Below are 17,279 nucleotides of genomic sequence, written 5' to 3' on the forward strand. Positions count from 1 at the left end.
AACTGTCCAACCCCACAAGGTGGTTTGGCAGGCCACCCAGTGAGCACAACACACACCACATACACAAGTAACCCCCAGTTAGTCCATGCCCTATTCTCACGTCCATATTCTGACAGACCTGTGGAGGCAAAAGTTAAATCAACATGCAAGAACAAACCAAATTTCAACTTCCTTCAACTAACAGAGGACATGTCTTTACCAAAATACACCAGACACGTCCCAGATCCACCACAATCCACAACGTACCAATGGACAACTTACACCCAAACAGGCTTCACTTCATATAACACTGTTGATCAATATTCACGGTTCAGCATGGACAGCTCCCTGAAAAATGACAAAGCCCTGATCTAGCTTGTGGAAAACTGCCATATATTGACTTCTTGAATCACCCAGGTCAGCCCCACAACCAAGGCAAAAACCCCAGAGCTCTTCCCAGCGAACAGTCAATTCCTGCTTCCCAGAGACGCAGTCAGGATACAGCATAGTTCCACCCACACCATACCCGGAGCAGCTGTCAAGCTGGTACCTGTGACCCCGACCCCAACACACGTTGGGCCCAACCTCCATCACTGCCAACTTGACTGTTTCAGGTACCAGCTGTTCACTGAGCTGACTGTGACCACATGGGTCTCCAAACACAGCACCCAGCTGTTCACTATGCTGACAGCACACACACGGCTCTCCTGAAACAACTCCCACCTCCGGCTCGGATAGCATTCCATGCTGGGCGCCGCACTAGATGTTACCTGCCGCTTTTTCTTTTCAGCAGCATTACCATCAGGACACATCTCCTCCTCTGAGACTCAGTTCAAACCCTTAGAGGCGTGCAGCGGCAAACCGTTGTACAGTGTGTGATGCTGTCCATCCCCTTCAATGGCACATCATTCGACATCCTCAGCCATTAGCCACGTCACAACATCCTCTCTGATTGGCCGCTGAAGCCTCAATGCCATCATTCAAGCCCCAGCCTCCAAACTGCAAGGAGCTCTCAAACACTCTCTCAACATTCCAGAGGCAGGCATTCTACAAGCATTCCACAGCACCCAGGCTCACAACACAGGAACAGGGGAGAAAGCAAGACATAACACATTACAGAGAGAAAACAATGAAACCGCTTTCTTCATGATGCACATCTAGGTTTCTCCTAGGAAGAGATGATGTGTCTGATTTTTAAGGGCCCCTTCTTAGGGATTCAAGCTTCCTTGTTTGCATGAAATGTGTTTATAAGCTGCTGAGCCACCTTGAAGACCTTTTAAGATCCTTGCTGTGTCACATACGAGGCTGGGCCCTGTCCACTTGAAGACCTCTTTCCAACCAAGTAGTGAAAAGGCAGGGTGGTCCTACATTTGTCAAAGTTGCTGCAGCAGAGCTTTTCTATAAGAAATGATCTGGTCAGCATGAAGCAATCCATTGTTGCACTCTTATGCTCAAGGCTTGCAGAGAGAAAAAAAACATAAATCTGACCTGTATCTAAACTCAAGGTGATCAGCACAGACAAGATGAAGCTGCAACATTTAAGTGAAGAAGAAACATGTGAAATGTTACCACTTCCTGAAACAAGGATATGGAAGTGATAAAGGAAAACCTGACTATGAACACAACTAAACAGTTACTGCTCCCTCTAGTGTTCAGTAAGGTGTAGTCACCCTCCAGTAATATTTTGAAATATATAATTTCCCTTCATGTCAATCAAATCAAGTGTTACAATTCTACCTTTATGTGACTAGAGTATATTTAGGTAGATGAGGATTTTCTAGTACAATATAGATGTCATCACAAAGTCCCTCTTTGAGTTTACTTATTAGCTGCCTTTTTACTGAATTTTGGGCAGTAATGGGTTAATGAAAGCACATTGTTCAACCTTCCCCATTTCCAAAATGTTCTTCACGTGTGTTTGCATAATTTTCAGGTGAGTTTTGCTGCCGTTTTATATATTAGGGTACCGTTCCGGCCCGTTCCGGGTTTTTTTTCGTGTGAAAATGTAGATTTTGGGCAGTGATGGGTTAATATTGGTGCACCTTTCTCATTTCAAAATGTTCTTCATGTGTGTTTGCATTATTTTCAGGTGATTTTTGCTGCCTTTTTATATGTTAGGGTACCGTTCCGGCCCGTTCTGGGTACTTTTCGTGTGAAAAAGTAGATTTTGGGCAGTAATGGGTTAATGACAGCACATTGTTCATCCTTTGCCATTTCAAAATGTTCTTCATGTGTGTTTGCATCATTTTGAGGTGATTTTGGCTGCCTTTTTATATGTTAGGGTACCGTTCCGGGTACTTTTTCGTGTGAAAATGTAGATTTTGGGCAGTAATGGGTTAATGACAGCATATTGGTGCACCTTTCTCATTTCAAAATGTACTTCATGTGTGTTTGCATAATTTTCAGGTGATTTTTGCTGCCATTTTATATGTTAGGGTAGCGTTCCGGCCCGTTCCGGGTACTTTTTCGTGTTAAAATGTAGATTTTTGGCAGTAATGGGTTAATGACAGCACATTGTTCATCCTTTGCCATTTCAAAATGTTCTTCATGTGTGTTTGCATCATTTTCAAGTGCTTTTTGCTGCCATTTTATATTTTAGGGTACCGTTCCGGCCCGTTCCGGGTTTTTTTTGTGTGAAAATATAGATTTTGGGCAGTAATGCGTTAATGACAGCACATTGTTCATCCTTTGCCATTTCAAAATGTTCTTCATGTGTGTTTGCATCATTTTCATGTGAGTTTTGCTGCCGTTTTATATATTAGGGTACCGTTCCGGGTACTTTTTCGTGTGAAAATGTAGATTTTGGGCAGTAATGGGTTAATGACAGCACATTGTTCAACCTATCCCTTTTCCAAAATGTTCTTCATGTGTGTTTGCATCATTTTCAGGTGAGTTTTGCTGCCATTTTATATATTAGGGTACCGTTCCGGCCCGTTCCGGGTTTTACACCGTTCCCCCACTTCGCTCTCTGCCTCAACATTGCCGGGTGGGTGGACGACCAGCCTCCGCAAGCTCCTCTGGTTACCACCGTTGCCACCCAATGATATGGGGGTGGGGGGAGGTCGAGCGGTTTGCTGCCGGCGGGGTGCCCCAACCTCCTCCGTCCCACTCCAAGCTCCGACCCACGTGTGTACTTGGGCAATCCGCCACACGCAGCTTCACCCGCTCAGCGGCCAAGGCAAGAGGGCGCGCCACAATCTCCAAACAGCAACAAGGGTGTCGTTCTCAGAGTTCCCCTAAGCCTATGCTGGGGGGTCTTCATCTCGTATATGGTCTCAGCAGGTCCCCGGGGTTGGGGGTGAAAAGCAGGGGCTAACTTCACTTTCTCGGGCCGGGTCGGAAGAGCACGCAAATGTGGACTAGTCATCAGCGCGTCCCCTTGTGGCCTCGCTATTGTGGATCTTTAAGAAGAAAGTCGTGCTGGTTTAGGCAACTGTTTTGAAGTCAGGTCGAGGGGATCAGAGGCTGCGCATGTCAGGTTAATTTATTCCAGTGTAGTGTTGCTGTCCTTAAGCTACACGTCATTCTCCCACATTTGAAGTAATTATGTCCCCTTTTCTTCAAATCAGTGGGATTCTGTCTTAGTTAGCATTACCCTTCAAATGTTATATTTCAGTTGTCGATGACAAAGCCAGTCTGTGGCTTCTGATCATCGACTGATAGGACTGGACACTGTGCTTGAACATCTCCCAGGTATCGCTCTATCTGGTGGAAGCATAGTTTATAGAGCCCTGCTGGCACCCGCACATCCGACTCCGTGTCACAAATATAGTTTCTGAATCTGCAGGGGTTCTCTAATGGTTTAACTTTCTTCAGGTGGCCAACCAGACAAATCAAGCAGGTTTGGATCTTAAAGCCAGTTAGGTACAGTGCACAGAAATGTCCCCTCCAAGACAAATGGGCAAAACATGGACAACTGTAAAATGTTCACCTCTTTGCCACACTAATTCCAAAAAACGAGAAACTGAAACACAAGGAGACCCTAAGGGAACCAAGCTGTGAGGGTGACAGTAAGTCTTAATTTAGCATTTGTTGAATTGCTATATGCTATTGATGAGGAGTTGTGTAAAATTGGAGGAGTATTCAAGAATTTGATAATATTATCGATTGCCTGGAGTTTATATGTTTAGTGTTTAATAGGTTTGACTTGTATCATGGATAACCACTGTGTTTTATAAGAGAAATTGTCAAATAATATAAATGTGATTAATGAAATGAAATCGAAACTGTTAATTAGGGTTGGCAACTTTCTGGGAATTGTAGTGGGAGGAGCGGGGTTCATGAAGGCTAGTATTGCTGTGTCCCATAAATTCCAGATGTGGAGACTTTGGGCCTTGGACTTGAGATCCTGGGTTATTCCAGGGCATGCTTAGATTTACAGGACAGAATCTTGACGCCAGTCTCTAGGTGCACCCACTTATTTGCAGTGTTCCAATAAGGCTTTGACATAGAACAAAAACTGGGAGAGCAATCACACAGGAGAAATCTTATTGATGGTGGGGGGTTAGACTGGGGAAGAATGGATAAAGAGGGTCCATGGCCACAATCTGTTTGGGCATATAATGGAGCCTTAAGAGTGGTTAAACATCAGCTAGGTAGTATTCCAGGTGCCACAATATGATTGGGAAATTGCCTAACTCAATCGGTGGGTGACATTGCTTGGTCATTTTTACGTGCGCATCTCTCTCAGGAGTGCAACAATAGGGAGCATGATGGTTAAATTTAAAACCATTTGCTTGTTTGTGCCCCAATGCGTTTCTCCTACATACAACCTCTGCAACACCTTAATACTTTGCCAGCCTGTAATGTTCTTCAGTGCTACCACCAAACAGCGGTATACACGAACACTATAAATGTTAATTAACATGAATTCTGATTAGTGCAAAACCGTTGGATGGTGTTAAAATGGGTTTTCAGAACTAGCCCTGAAGGATGATTCTGAGAGGCCACCCTATTTTAGTGAAAAGGGAAAAGAGACTTGGGTCTAGCCAAACTCAATCGGGGTAGGTGAAAGAGCAGTAAGGCTTAGAGTTATGGAGAGGTGGTGGGGTGTCGTACTTCAGATCGGTAACCATGTTAGGGAGAATTCTCTGTAAAGGCTAATTTCCCAAACCTAGTGAGTCCTACAGCAGCTTTGCTGGATTTTTGGCGTTTATTTTTTTTCTCCTGCCAAGAGTGAGACTCTTTTCCTCCCACTCTTAGACATGATTTGAGGTGTTCCTTTGACTTTGTATGTGTTTTATGGGCTATGGGGTCCTTTACTCCATAGGGCTTCATGTGTTTTTGGTATATGGGTTACACAGCACCCTCCGTGCCGTAACGCAGGGGTGTCGTAGCGACCCCCAAATATAGACTCCATACCCTGGGACTGACTACTGTCTCCCAGGGCATGTAAAGTCACCATTGGCTTTACTAGTCTCAAATTGTGAACAGAACCAGTACAAACCATCCTATTGTGGACGTACTGGTTGGGGCAATTCGATTGCCCCAGGGTCTGTTGTTCGAGGGGGCAGTGTCCAGTCCCCCCCGACCGAGTTTTGGCTGGTGGCAGTGGATACTACTTTTTATATTCGACCGCGAATATATTCCTATGGGATTTTCCCATTGTTTGAGGCTACCACTTTTTAAAATAACCTCGAACATACCGCTGGGTTATTAAATTAATATAAATTCACCGGTTGGTATTTTTTGCCGAAACTTGGTTCCAAAATGGCGTTTGTGTTCGCTTCTGTGACTCCAACCCAAGTCGAGCCATTTGTTCCACTTTTTGGCGGGCTTCTCCACAGAATCCTACAAAAGTGGTGCCACTCTGTCTGGTACCACAGGGGGTGTGGGAGGGGGTTTAGGCACCCTGGACTGAGTTGCCTCAGCAACTCAAGTCGCACTCTTGTGTGATTGGCCCAGTGGTGAGCCGCCCGGCTCACCACTTAGCATGATTGAGTGACAGGCTGAATGAATGGGGGTTTTCTGCATAAAAGCAGGGCTTTGGGGACTGGAACTTCAGAAGTCGCCACAGGACCTAAAGAATCCGAGGAGGGAGAAGCCGAGCCGACCTGCAACGACGACAGCACCGGTAGAGCCCTGCTGAACCGTCTCACCACTTTTCCCGACGACAGAGGAGATCTCCAGTCCGGAGAGTCTTCTTCCTTTGACTGGTGGGGATAACCAGTTTGCCTGTCTTTTCGCTTTCCTGGACCATCTCGTGGCCGCCTTGCCGTGCCAAGCACCCCGGCAACCGGAATACCACGGTTTACCACTACCGGGAAGAAAAGGGTGGTACCTTGTAACCGGGAAACTCCGCGGCTGGTTTCTTCCCTGGCAGTGCAACGACCTTCAGCTTTCCTCCACGTCGAGACCTCCTCTTCCTCTGGACGAAACACTGACTTGCACCCGCTGCCAGGAACAACTGCCCCCGCTGGAGCGTTCTTCCCACTTTCAGGTACTGTGTCCCGCCTGGCTTCCCTTGGGACAGATCGTTCGGGGTGACAGTAAATCCTCGACTTTCTAACCTGGGTTAGCCTGGGACCTGTTAACTAACTTTTCCTGACTTGATCGCAATCTTTTTGTGAACTATTTACAAAGACTCTTTTGGCATAACCCCACTGTGTGATCCTGGACACATTTCGCTTGCTCTCTCTAAGAGTGGGCCTGGCATTTGAACTTCCCTGCTCTACAGTAGACTTTGCCTAACCTGCCTCACTGTAGTTCTTTGAAAACATTGAAATTTGTGTGCTTTCATAACTCTGCCTTTTTCCCCTCCCTTTTTAATAGCTTATTATGTTAAGCGCTCACCTCTGTCTGAAAACAAGTGGTGTTTCTCATTAAGACTTGTGTAATAAGTAATTAGGGTTGTATATATATATAATAATGACTGTGTGTTGAATTTATTTACCGCTCTTTGTCCTAGTGTAATTCACAAGTGTGTCTTTAAATAAATAATTATATACTTTTACACCAAAGCTCTGGTCAGTGTTTGCTTGTGCTACTGTATCTCTGTACCTTTTGTGTATGCTCTGTATACTGCCTAACTCTTCTTGAGAGAAGTCTGACTGCTCAGCCACAGCTACCAGGTAAATCTGGGTGGTACAGACTGCTACCAATTTGGTTTACTGCCAACCACCTGTAGTCCTAAATCTTTTGCAGTGGTCCCTAAGGGAACTGCACAGGTTTCTGCCTAACAAACCACTATCCTGATCTCTCAGGAACCATGGAGTGATCATTCTACGAGGAAGATGGTTCCCCCAGAAGATGTACCAGGACTCCCCGTACCTCATCTCCTCCAAGTGGCCTTTCTTTGTGTGGGGTCGCTGGAACGGCAGGATACGAGGGCTAGTTTTGATGGTAGGTAGGACGAACTGTGCGGGAGATATTAAGGACAATGTGAGTAAAGCGGTTAAGTCTAATGTATTCCCACATAAACCCAGACCTACCTGTGAGTGGGAAAGCCGTCATGTGGGATGTAGGGGACTCTCCTGTTAGTGCACAGGAAATGGTCAGCCACTCAAACTAAAAACAGAGACCGAAGAGTTTTCTGATTGGTACTCTGTTAAGCAAGAAAACAAAAAGGGGGGAAAAAATCCTAATTACCTATTCCATAATAAGCATGAAAGTCTTGGTCTTCAGAATTCCAAAAGTGAGCTAAGAGCTCCATGATCCGATGACATCTGAGGCTTGAAAGACGCTGAGCCTTTCGATCGGTCTCCTCATATCTGGGTATGAGCGTGATCATGCAGGCTATAGGAAGACATGACACTACGTCAGTGGCAGCCATCTTGGGTGAGGTTAATCATTGTCCTGAAAGAGTCTTTGTCCCATGGTATGCAGGCTGGCAACGAAATATACTGGCGTTATAACTCTGTGTCCAGGTTTCCAGAGGCCCCCTGGCAGCAAACGGCTACAGCTACCACTGAAAGCTAAGGTGTTCCTAACAGGGTGGTGTATAATGCTTCAATGAGACACACTGTCATCCGCCGCTGCCGCGAGTGGCGGATTCTTCCGCGTTACAGGTGGCGGCACAGGGGCGGTGCTTCTTGGTCCTCTTTCTATGGTCATGATTCTCGACCAGTCCTGGGGCGGTATCCGCCGGGAGTTTTAAAACTTCCTTTCCCCCGCAGACTCTGCGTTGCAACCTGTATTGGAAGTCTCCCTTCCGGGTTTATCGCTCCTTAGGCTGGGTGCCCCTTGTTTCTGTGGCGGCGTTACCTCGCTTCCCTGTCCTCCGCTTCGCTGCTCTCGCGAAGTCTTTTTCTCTCTCCCAAGCTTTTGTCAGGTTCGGCTCTTTTTTCTCCGGACCTGCCTTTCTCCTTCTTACCCGTGTCTGGCTTCCCTTTCTCCCGCTTTCCCTGCTGGGCTTCCCGGATCCCTAGATCTGCCTTCCCTTACCTTTACCTACCGCTTCCGGGTCTCCCTCGGAGCTACTGGGCGGACACACCCTTCACCGGCTTACCTTCCTGAAATCTCCTCAGCCAGCGTCGTTCTCCACAGCACTTCTCTCCAAGGCTTTGCTCGATCTGCACGACATCCTGTACCTTAGTCTCCTGCACCGTATCCTCTGACCTATGAAAAAGAAAGAGAAGAACGTCCAGGTGTTCCAAAGGGTTTTTTCTTCCCGACTGGGTTTTTCCCTTCCTCCGGCTTGATTCCAGAAAGGGGGCCACGGAACTGCTGTTTTCTTGCGGTACTGTGGCTCCCTTCGGTGGCAAGCACAATCAACCAAAAAGGGAGAAGGATTATCTGACCAGGCAAAATCTACAGTCTACGGACAACGTTTCCAGCAGTTCAGGTGAGGAGAGTGCAAGGGGAGGGATAGAAAAGGGAACCAAACAATCTCACACACACACACACACAGCCATCAAAACAAGCGAGTTAGACAGGAAGTATAAAAATACACACATTTATTAAACTTTGACACACTATGGGCAATGAAAATAACCAGTAAAAAGTATTGCTAAATCGGCACTATTAACATGTATACATTCACTGTTGATCTCAATAAAGATCACTCACACTTAAGCAATAAGCCCTGAGACGCGGGGGCATTACTGAGTCAGGTAAAGCCCGGGACCCATAGTTACAGACCCGAGCAAAGCGAGGGCCTTAACAAAGGCACCGGGACTTTACCTGACTCAGTAATTTCCCCAAGTCTCAGGGCTTATTGCTATTAGTACCCCGCCCCGCAAGACAGGGGTACTATTAGCATTGTTTTTCTGTTCTGAAATTCTCCGGCGTTTCAGAACAGAAAAATATAAAGTCTAAAAAATGGCAGCCGGGCAAGGGAAAACGGAGTCCTTTTTTCAGTTACATGGTGGCCATTCATACTGAATGGAAAAAGGTAAACAAATAAAATGCCCGCCATGGAAACGGAGAAGGAATTAGTTGGTCCGACCAGCCCAAGGTTTGAAGCATCGACAAGGGTCTTCATGAGATGGATCCAGAGAGATGGGCTTCACAGGGCTTGGTTGGAGGCAATGCTGGATGTCTTGAAAGGTCATCATCAGGTATTCAACATGCTGCAAATCTTCATAGGAGTCTTGGACCCAAATGAAGATATGAAGAACGACTGCAAAACCTCTTCCTTTTATACCAAATTCTAACCAGGGTTGCTGCTCGCCCACCAATGTTAATGATCTCCACCATTCAAACTGGAAAGGACTGTCCATTGATGGACAGCCTCTTGCCCCATATCTTCCCAGCTACAGGCATAATTGCGCCTGAGTGTGGATTGGGGCTAGACTGTACTCGGCCCCACATCCAGCCAGATGCTCACACCACCACTTAGCCTGGGAAAGTAAAGGCTTTGCCCCGACATATTTATATGACCTAAGAGGTCAGGAAGAAGGCCAAAGCGCAAGATGGCCAAAGATGGGGCAAAAACACGTGGCACGGCCCTTTCGGATATATGGTACTTAAAATGGCATCATGAGATACAATGCAGAAGTCCACATTTGAACAATGAAAAACACGGGAGAAAAATATACGCTGTCTCCAGCTAGTCTTGGACACATTGTTAAAGTAGAAAAAATGTTCCAGAAAGTAAAGGGATACGAAGTCCCATGCCGCACTTCACTGTGAGGTAATGCCTACAGTTTATAAACAAAAAAGAATCTTGCAAAGGGAGATGGGTCTCCCTGCACTGGTAGCATTAGGGACTGACCAATGGCCCCGAAACTGATGAGGTAAGTGCGGGATATAAATCAGAAAGGCCTTACGTACCTCCAAAAGTCAGCACAGTAATAATAAAAAAAGACAAATATTGTGGTTTCAATTGATGTCAATAGAGGGGAAATTGTAAATAGTATAAGGATATTTGACATCCTGTTTTCTTGAGTTCCAGGAGAAAGTATCAGTTGTTTTTGGCTCTGCCCTATGGTGCACCCTTTATTCTCTTGTTGTACTCACCAGCACATTACGTTTTCAGCAAGATTAGCGCTTTAGTGTGAAGTATTTGGGCTCTAGATTCTCTAGCAACAAACCTGTCTGGGACTCAGACCATTATATGTTTGTACTGATATGGAAAAGTCTGATGCCTTTTAATTAAGAGCACTTGTTGGCTAATAGCAGGTGTACTGTGCGAGACACTCATCTTTGGGGTTTCATTGCTTGGATTGTTGGTGGGGGCTAAGGATTTAGGTGAACTCTGCGGAATATGCAGTAAATGTTGGTGATACAAATGTTAATATCATGTAGTCTTTAATGTCTGATGCTTACAACCCAACGTGTGTGTTAACCTTCCAGGTGTCAGTGTTTCACCTTTGAGCAATGTCAAGAATGGCTCAAGCGTTTGAATAACTCTGTCCGTCCTCCATCCAAGATTGAGGATTTGTTCTCCTTTGCCTACCATGCATGGTGCATGGAGGTGTATGCGAGCGAGAAGGAGCAACATGGAGACCTCTGCCGCCCAGGTGAGTATCTACCTTAGTGTCTGGCATCAGGCCTTTCAGTTTGCATTTTGTAGCAATGGAAGGGTGAGCAGATGTGACTGCTTGCAACGAACACCATTGCAAATTACATTTCTTTCAGCTCTGTGTCAGAGTAGATTGATTAAAATAGTTAATGAATTAAGACATTTTAAAAAAGCAGTGGAACATAGTCATTGGTCCATCTTGCAGTTAGCGAGTGCTCCGGGAGAAAGGCAAATACTCTGAAGCCTGATTTGCTCGCACAGGCTCTGATGAAATTGGTCTTGCTGCTTAAAACTGTTAAATTTAATTGCTCTAGAAGCAAATAAAATGTTGCAGACTGTGGCTTTGCTGCTTAGGAGAAAGATAATAGGATAACATGCCATTTGTATAGCACAGTAGTCTAAAATTGGGATATTGTAACTTTAATTGCAGGCACAGTAGCAGGGACTGTACTTTGCCTGCAGTTCACATGCACTTTAAATGCAGCGACCGCAAAAACAAATCAAAGAATTATTAGAGGTTTACAAAGAAGTTGGCCAAAATTGACAGGTTTTGTGGTTGTCTCCACGCACAGTTTGTGTTTCTGTACTGCCTTAGAAATGTGTACTGGCCTGCTGTTTGGCTTGCTGCATAGAAGCATGCATGTATGTCACCACATGCCTAACACACGGTCCTAAAGAATTAATGGCTTCTGTCCCATGGGGACATCCCATTGCTACCTAAGCATTTCAATTGAACCTTGATTGGCCAGAAATTTGCAAAATAATGATTTCACCAGAGACCTGCATCTTGCTTAATTCTGTCCATTGCAATTTGATTTAAGAACAAAAGTATTAGATTATTTAGTCCGCTAAGACATTAATATATAATTATGCCTTACAGAACAGATAATGGCATAATCTTTAATGGTATTACAATAACAATACAATACATGGAACAATTGTACTGTAATAAATACAATTAAGATATATGCAACTCGCTTGGATTCACGTGCTTTGATTAGGCCGCCATCTAGTGGTTGGTGCTGAGTAGTCCATAGTGTTATTTTTGTTAGAAAATGGGCGGCAAAATGGGTGTATCTGCAATACTATCAGTACTTTACGTGTGCCCATGATACTTTAAGATGGATTACTAAAATCTGGTCTGGTGGACAGATTTTAGGAACCCACCCTAGTTATAGTGAAGAGGGGAACTCTTGAAGTTTTGCCAAACCAATCAAGGTAAGCGCGGAGAGTGGTCAATGCTAAGTATTGAGAGAGGTGAGTGTGGTCAGGGGTCCACAATGTGTACACACAGTGAAATCCACAATGATTATACTCAGAGAGGTAAGTACACAAATACTCTATTGTTGACCCAAAAACACACTATAAAAATGAATCAAGCAGGTAATATTATCACATAACACTCTAAATATAAAAAAATATATACAGTCAGTTAATACAGTGCATGCAGTTCACCATATACCTGAAAGGTAAGAATTTAGGCAATTGTATCAACAGTCCACATAAATGGGAGCCCTAACTAGGAGTCTGACCCTAAGTTGAATGGGGGCCTTGTGCCCAAAACTTTCACAAAGTACCTTTAGAAGTTGGGAAACAGTTAGGAAGTGTTCTTGTGGGTGGGAAGATTGATATAGAACACTTTCAAAGGGATTTGCAGGTGAGTAAACGACTTTTCCTAGCTTCTAGAGTGGCTTTTTCAACAAACATTTAAATAGCAATGGAATGGAATAATAAAACCAAGTTCTTCACAAACTTTATAATAAAGGAAAAAGGGGCACTGATAAGTATAGCGACTACTCACCGCCCTTACTCCGATTTTTCCCAAAGCACTTGGCAGGTCGAATGGGGGTTGCTGGAGATGGGATTTCCCGCCGTTGGATACAGTAGAAAATGCCCATGAGTGGTGGGTGCAAGGAAGTTTCCCTTTGGGTCCAGGAGCTGAGTGCAAACATTTACAGTGAAGAAATGCAGCAGGCACCCATGCAGGACTCTTCAGGACACACTACCCTATCAGTAGCTACAAACAAAGGAAGCCTTCCAGAATAGTACCCAGCGATGCTGGGGCGCTGAAACTTGGCAGGAAGGGAACTTGTAGAACTAGCTGGAGATCACCAAAGTTCCACGCCAAAATGCATATCGGCGATGCTTCTAGAACGGTAGCCCAAAACAGAGCTAGACAGTCCACCGGGTGGTCCAGGGACACTTACGAAGGCTCTAGGCTGCAAGAGCGTGAGAATGCGTCGAGACAGTTTGGTCCCACCAGTCCAAAGGGTCGAAGCACCAGTAAGGGTCTTAATGTAGGTCATAATGTAGAAAAAAAAATGTAGAAAACAATGTCAATTAGCACTATCAATAAATAAATAAACAAGAGTATAATTTACTAGTGGGGGTCCCCCCCTCAACATCCCTCACCCAACACCCCGCCCTCCCCCACCACCCTCTCACCCCTCATACTCAACGCATTTTAATTATATATATATTTATTTTTTCAAAAAAATTCTAAAAAATGTAGAAAAAATTCGACATTGTTTTTCGACATTGTTTTCTAAAAAAAAAATTCGACATTTTGACTTTCTACATTTTGACTGACCACCCTTCTGAGATGAGGTAGACAAGCAGGGCTTCACTGGGACAGCAGCAAGAATGGTCACAAGGCCTCTTCAGAGTTCATCCTCGGGTCTTCCGTCATCTGTACAGTTGCACAGGATTCTTGGCTCCTCTTCTGATATGCTGGAATGGCTGCAGGACTCGTCTTCTTATCCTAAATTCAGGTGAGTGATCAAACCCAACCCTCCAATAGCAAGGATCTGCACCACTCATGCACACAAGCAGTGGTCCAATCAGGGACCAATGTGTGACTGACTCATGCATGCACATTTAACATGCAGGCACCAGTATGTGGATTGCTACCAGACAGTCCGAGCCCACTTCCTGGAAAAAAAAAAAAACACACACACACGCAAGAAATCTCGTGGCATGTCCATCACTGGGCACTAGCCACTGTTGGTAGCCAAACTTGGTAAATTGGAATGAGCCAACTAAAAATATAGCAAAAATTGAAAAACTGTAACTGCTGCCACCAGCTTATTTTTGGGCACATTTAAAAGTAACGAAAAATCTCTTGGGTGTAAGTCTAGGGTGATACAGAAGTATCCCCATTGCACTGCATTAAAAGATGTTGTGTGCAATATGTAAAAGTGACCCAAACTGATAACATGTCAAAAGGGACACCTAGTTTCCCAGTATTGACAGTCTGAAGGACTAGTCGGTTCCCCCATAACAAATGAGCAAAAGGTCTTCTCTTCCCTGTAAAATGTCAGGACAAGGTGTAAAACAAAAGCAAAATGTTTGAGGGTTTATAAAATATGGAGGAAAAGTTGCCTAAAAGAGGTACCTTCCTAGCATCATTCACGTGTCGACTGTTTTTTCCCATTGTTAGTTTGGATGCAAAATTCAGATTCTCCGTATTTCCCAACAGCTTTGTAGCGTCCATTGAGGTTTACATTTATCGGCTTCAAGACGATCGACATAGTCGGCAGCGGTTGACATTGATATCACGACGAAAGATGCACCATGCCGAAAGCCAATGCAATAGGGAGTGTGGGGAAGGGCGAAAAGGTTGTGCACTTGGTACCTTTCTTTTAGTGAATGCCTTTATCTCCACTGATATTTACAATAATAAGCTGGCTTGCTTTCTTGCAAACCCATGGAGAGTACTCTACAAGTTTGTCCGTTGTGATACACCAAGTTCCCTTGTAAACACACACTAGGTGTGCAACAGCTGTCTTCCAAGGGACCATGACAACTCACGGTGTCACGCCTATAAGTTCTTTAAACCGAAAATGCTTAAGGACTATCAAACAAAACACTGGGCAGCTGAGGATATACAGACAGAAAAGACCTTGGGCGAGTACACTACTATAGCGTAAGAATTCGAGGCTGAAGAAGCGGGCATCCGCTTAGAGAGCAATGCCAAAGAGCAGGACAAGGAGAAAACATCAAACGTTTCTTCGCTGCTGACCCCAGCTCTGTAGGGCTCATGTAACGTTGGGCTATGGAGACTATACTTGAAGGCCAAAAGGCTGCACATTATAATCACTGGTCCAGATTCCATTCAGACGACCCTAGATACCAACATATTCCTTATCAATCTGTTTTAACACTGAGGCTTAACCCAACAGTCGGTCAGTCTGCTTTACTGCCAAGGTAAAAAAACACGGTCAGACAGGCTGGTTTAACACAGAGGCCGCAGCTTGAACAGTCGACATTTGCGTCGAAAATAAAATCCCAAACACAAGAACACATCTCGAAGCAGAGCATAGACAATCGGTCCCAAGGACATTTCGACTCCCAAAACACTGAACACCTCTCATTTGATGTCTGTGGAATGGACAGGGGACTCTTTCAGCTGCTATGCAGAAGAAAGGTACTGTTTCTTCTTCAGAGGTACTAGAAAAAGGGTTAATCAAAAAATCAACCCAACACGGCACCTCTCAGGGAACATCTTGGTCAGAAGACTGGTTTGCAATTATTCTAATTAAGATGCAATCCTTTATGGATTTTTTTGCTAAACTACCTAAAAAGAGGAAAGTAGATACTTTAGTGGAGGCCACTTGAGCTAAAAAAGGAAGGGTACATCTAGAACAATTTGAAGATCCTGTAGAGCAGGAAGAGGGCATCATTGAGGAAGGTGTAGGTTCTAGTATAACATACACCCAGATGAGTATATACTTTATCATCAACCGGTATTGCAGAACCTCATACTACTTGCTCACCAACAGAGGATCAACTAATGTAGGCCAACCTCTTTGAGAGAGTGGCCGCAACATTTAGAATTCAGACTCCGGATTCTGAAGACAGATCTCATAGAAGACATTTTAAAAGGAAGAAAATGTATCTCCCAATCTAGATCTTTGCTTAAAAGTATATTCAAAAGGGTTACACCTTATCTAGCTAACCCAGTAGAAACTAAGCAGGTCAACACTTGAATAGAAAAGTACTACAAGCCAGCCCCTGTGGATCTACTTCACATAAGTGTACATTTTACAGGTAGATTCACTGGTAGCTACTTCAACACTCCTCTGTCAAACAGTGAGTACCGCGGACCAGGAAAGCAAAAAAAGGATGCTTTTGGAAGAAAAATAGCACCATCAGCAGCACATGAACTAAGAAACACCAAGGCTACAGCCCACCACGGTATAGCAGAGACCAGTGGGCCGAAATAGAGCACCTTACAGATCAAGTTCCTGAACCACTCACATTGTCCATGATTAAGGTAAAAAGAGGGCAAACATTCGACTAATTCCGTGTGATAGGGCCAGCGTTGTGGCCTCATCAGGGGTGTGGTGGCAGGGAAGAGTCCCGGCCAGAAACGGTACCCGAGTGCAGACATGCCCCCTCCCTACCCCTCCTTACCTGCGGTGATGGCAGCTTCCAGGCCGCAGCAGAGCAGCAGCTGGAGGAGACATGCTCTCTTATGCCATAGCTCGAGGTGACATGCCTCTCATTGGGTGCTGCGAACAATAAAACACCGGATGTCAAAGAAATCCAGCTCCAGCGGACACAGCTGAATCCTGCACTGCGACAAGCCTTCACTAGCCCATCAGGGACATTGCATTAATAATTCTGATGCTTGTTAATCTGCTCAGACTCGCATGCTGTGCATATAGTCTGACATCCAGTGATAACCGCAGAGTATTGCATTTTGTCTTTCGAGGATCGAAAGGGGATGTCGACATGGGCGTGCCTGTAACACTATCCCTAACGTGACGTGCAGTGTACCCAAAATCACTCACGCGTCGAGGTCCCTCAGATTGATTTTTCCGCCCAGTTATCTGGTCACCCTAATGCAGAGTTCTTCATAAGAGAGTGCGTTATTGTTATATTTATTGACCTTTGGTTGTTTTATTCCCATTAAGTCACTTTGACGGCTGAAGCCTGTGCACCGCCGAAGACCGCTGGGAATTTCGACACCTGTTGATGATGCCGGCGCTTCCGACCACGTGGCCGGGCCTTCTGGCCGGCCTGTACAGTTGGGAGAGTGGGGTCCAGTGTTCCTATTCTTTCAAAAATGCCTTTACTTTTCCCCTATCCTTGTCGCTGGGTTTTGTCGTCACTAGATCAATCCTGCACTATGGACTGGACTCCATTTAGATTTTGTCCTTCATGTAAGGCCAAATATCTGTAGAAAGACTAGCACCGTTGGTGCAATAATGGTCTACCCCTCAACCACAAAGAGGCGGCCTGTAAACTCCTGCGTCCAAACACGCTTAAGAAGCGCAGTTTGAAGCAGTGGGCGGCCTACGGTATGTTGCAGGCCGAAAATAATTCCCCCGTCGCCACAGCCGCTTTGTGAGACTAAGGGACTAGTAATGACCAATGCTCCGTTTCGAAGGCT

General features: G+C 45.1%; 1 protein-coding gene across 7 annotated transcripts in view; it reads left to right on the forward strand.

Moving 5' to 3' along the window:
* MTMR3 (myotubularin related protein 3) overlaps nt 1–17,279 on the forward strand; it is a 2,389,252-nt gene that overhangs the window by 1,298,936 nt on the left and 1,073,037 nt on the right. For all 7 annotated transcript variants that reach the window (XM_069619294.1, XM_069619290.1, XM_069619289.1 and 4 more), the window contains one exon: nt 10,714–10,880. In XM_069619294.1, the coding sequence (XP_069475395.1) occupies nt 10,714–10,880 (167 nt within the window). The remainder of the gene's footprint in view (nt 1–10,713; nt 10,881–17,279) is intronic.

Source organism: Ambystoma mexicanum, chromosome 10 (assembly GCF_040938575.1).
Source record: "Ambystoma mexicanum isolate Mex_15411 chromosome 10, UKY_AmexF1_1, whole genome shotgun sequence".
Classification (NCBI taxonomy): domain Eukaryota; kingdom Metazoa; phylum Chordata; class Amphibia; order Caudata; family Ambystomatidae; genus Ambystoma; species Ambystoma mexicanum.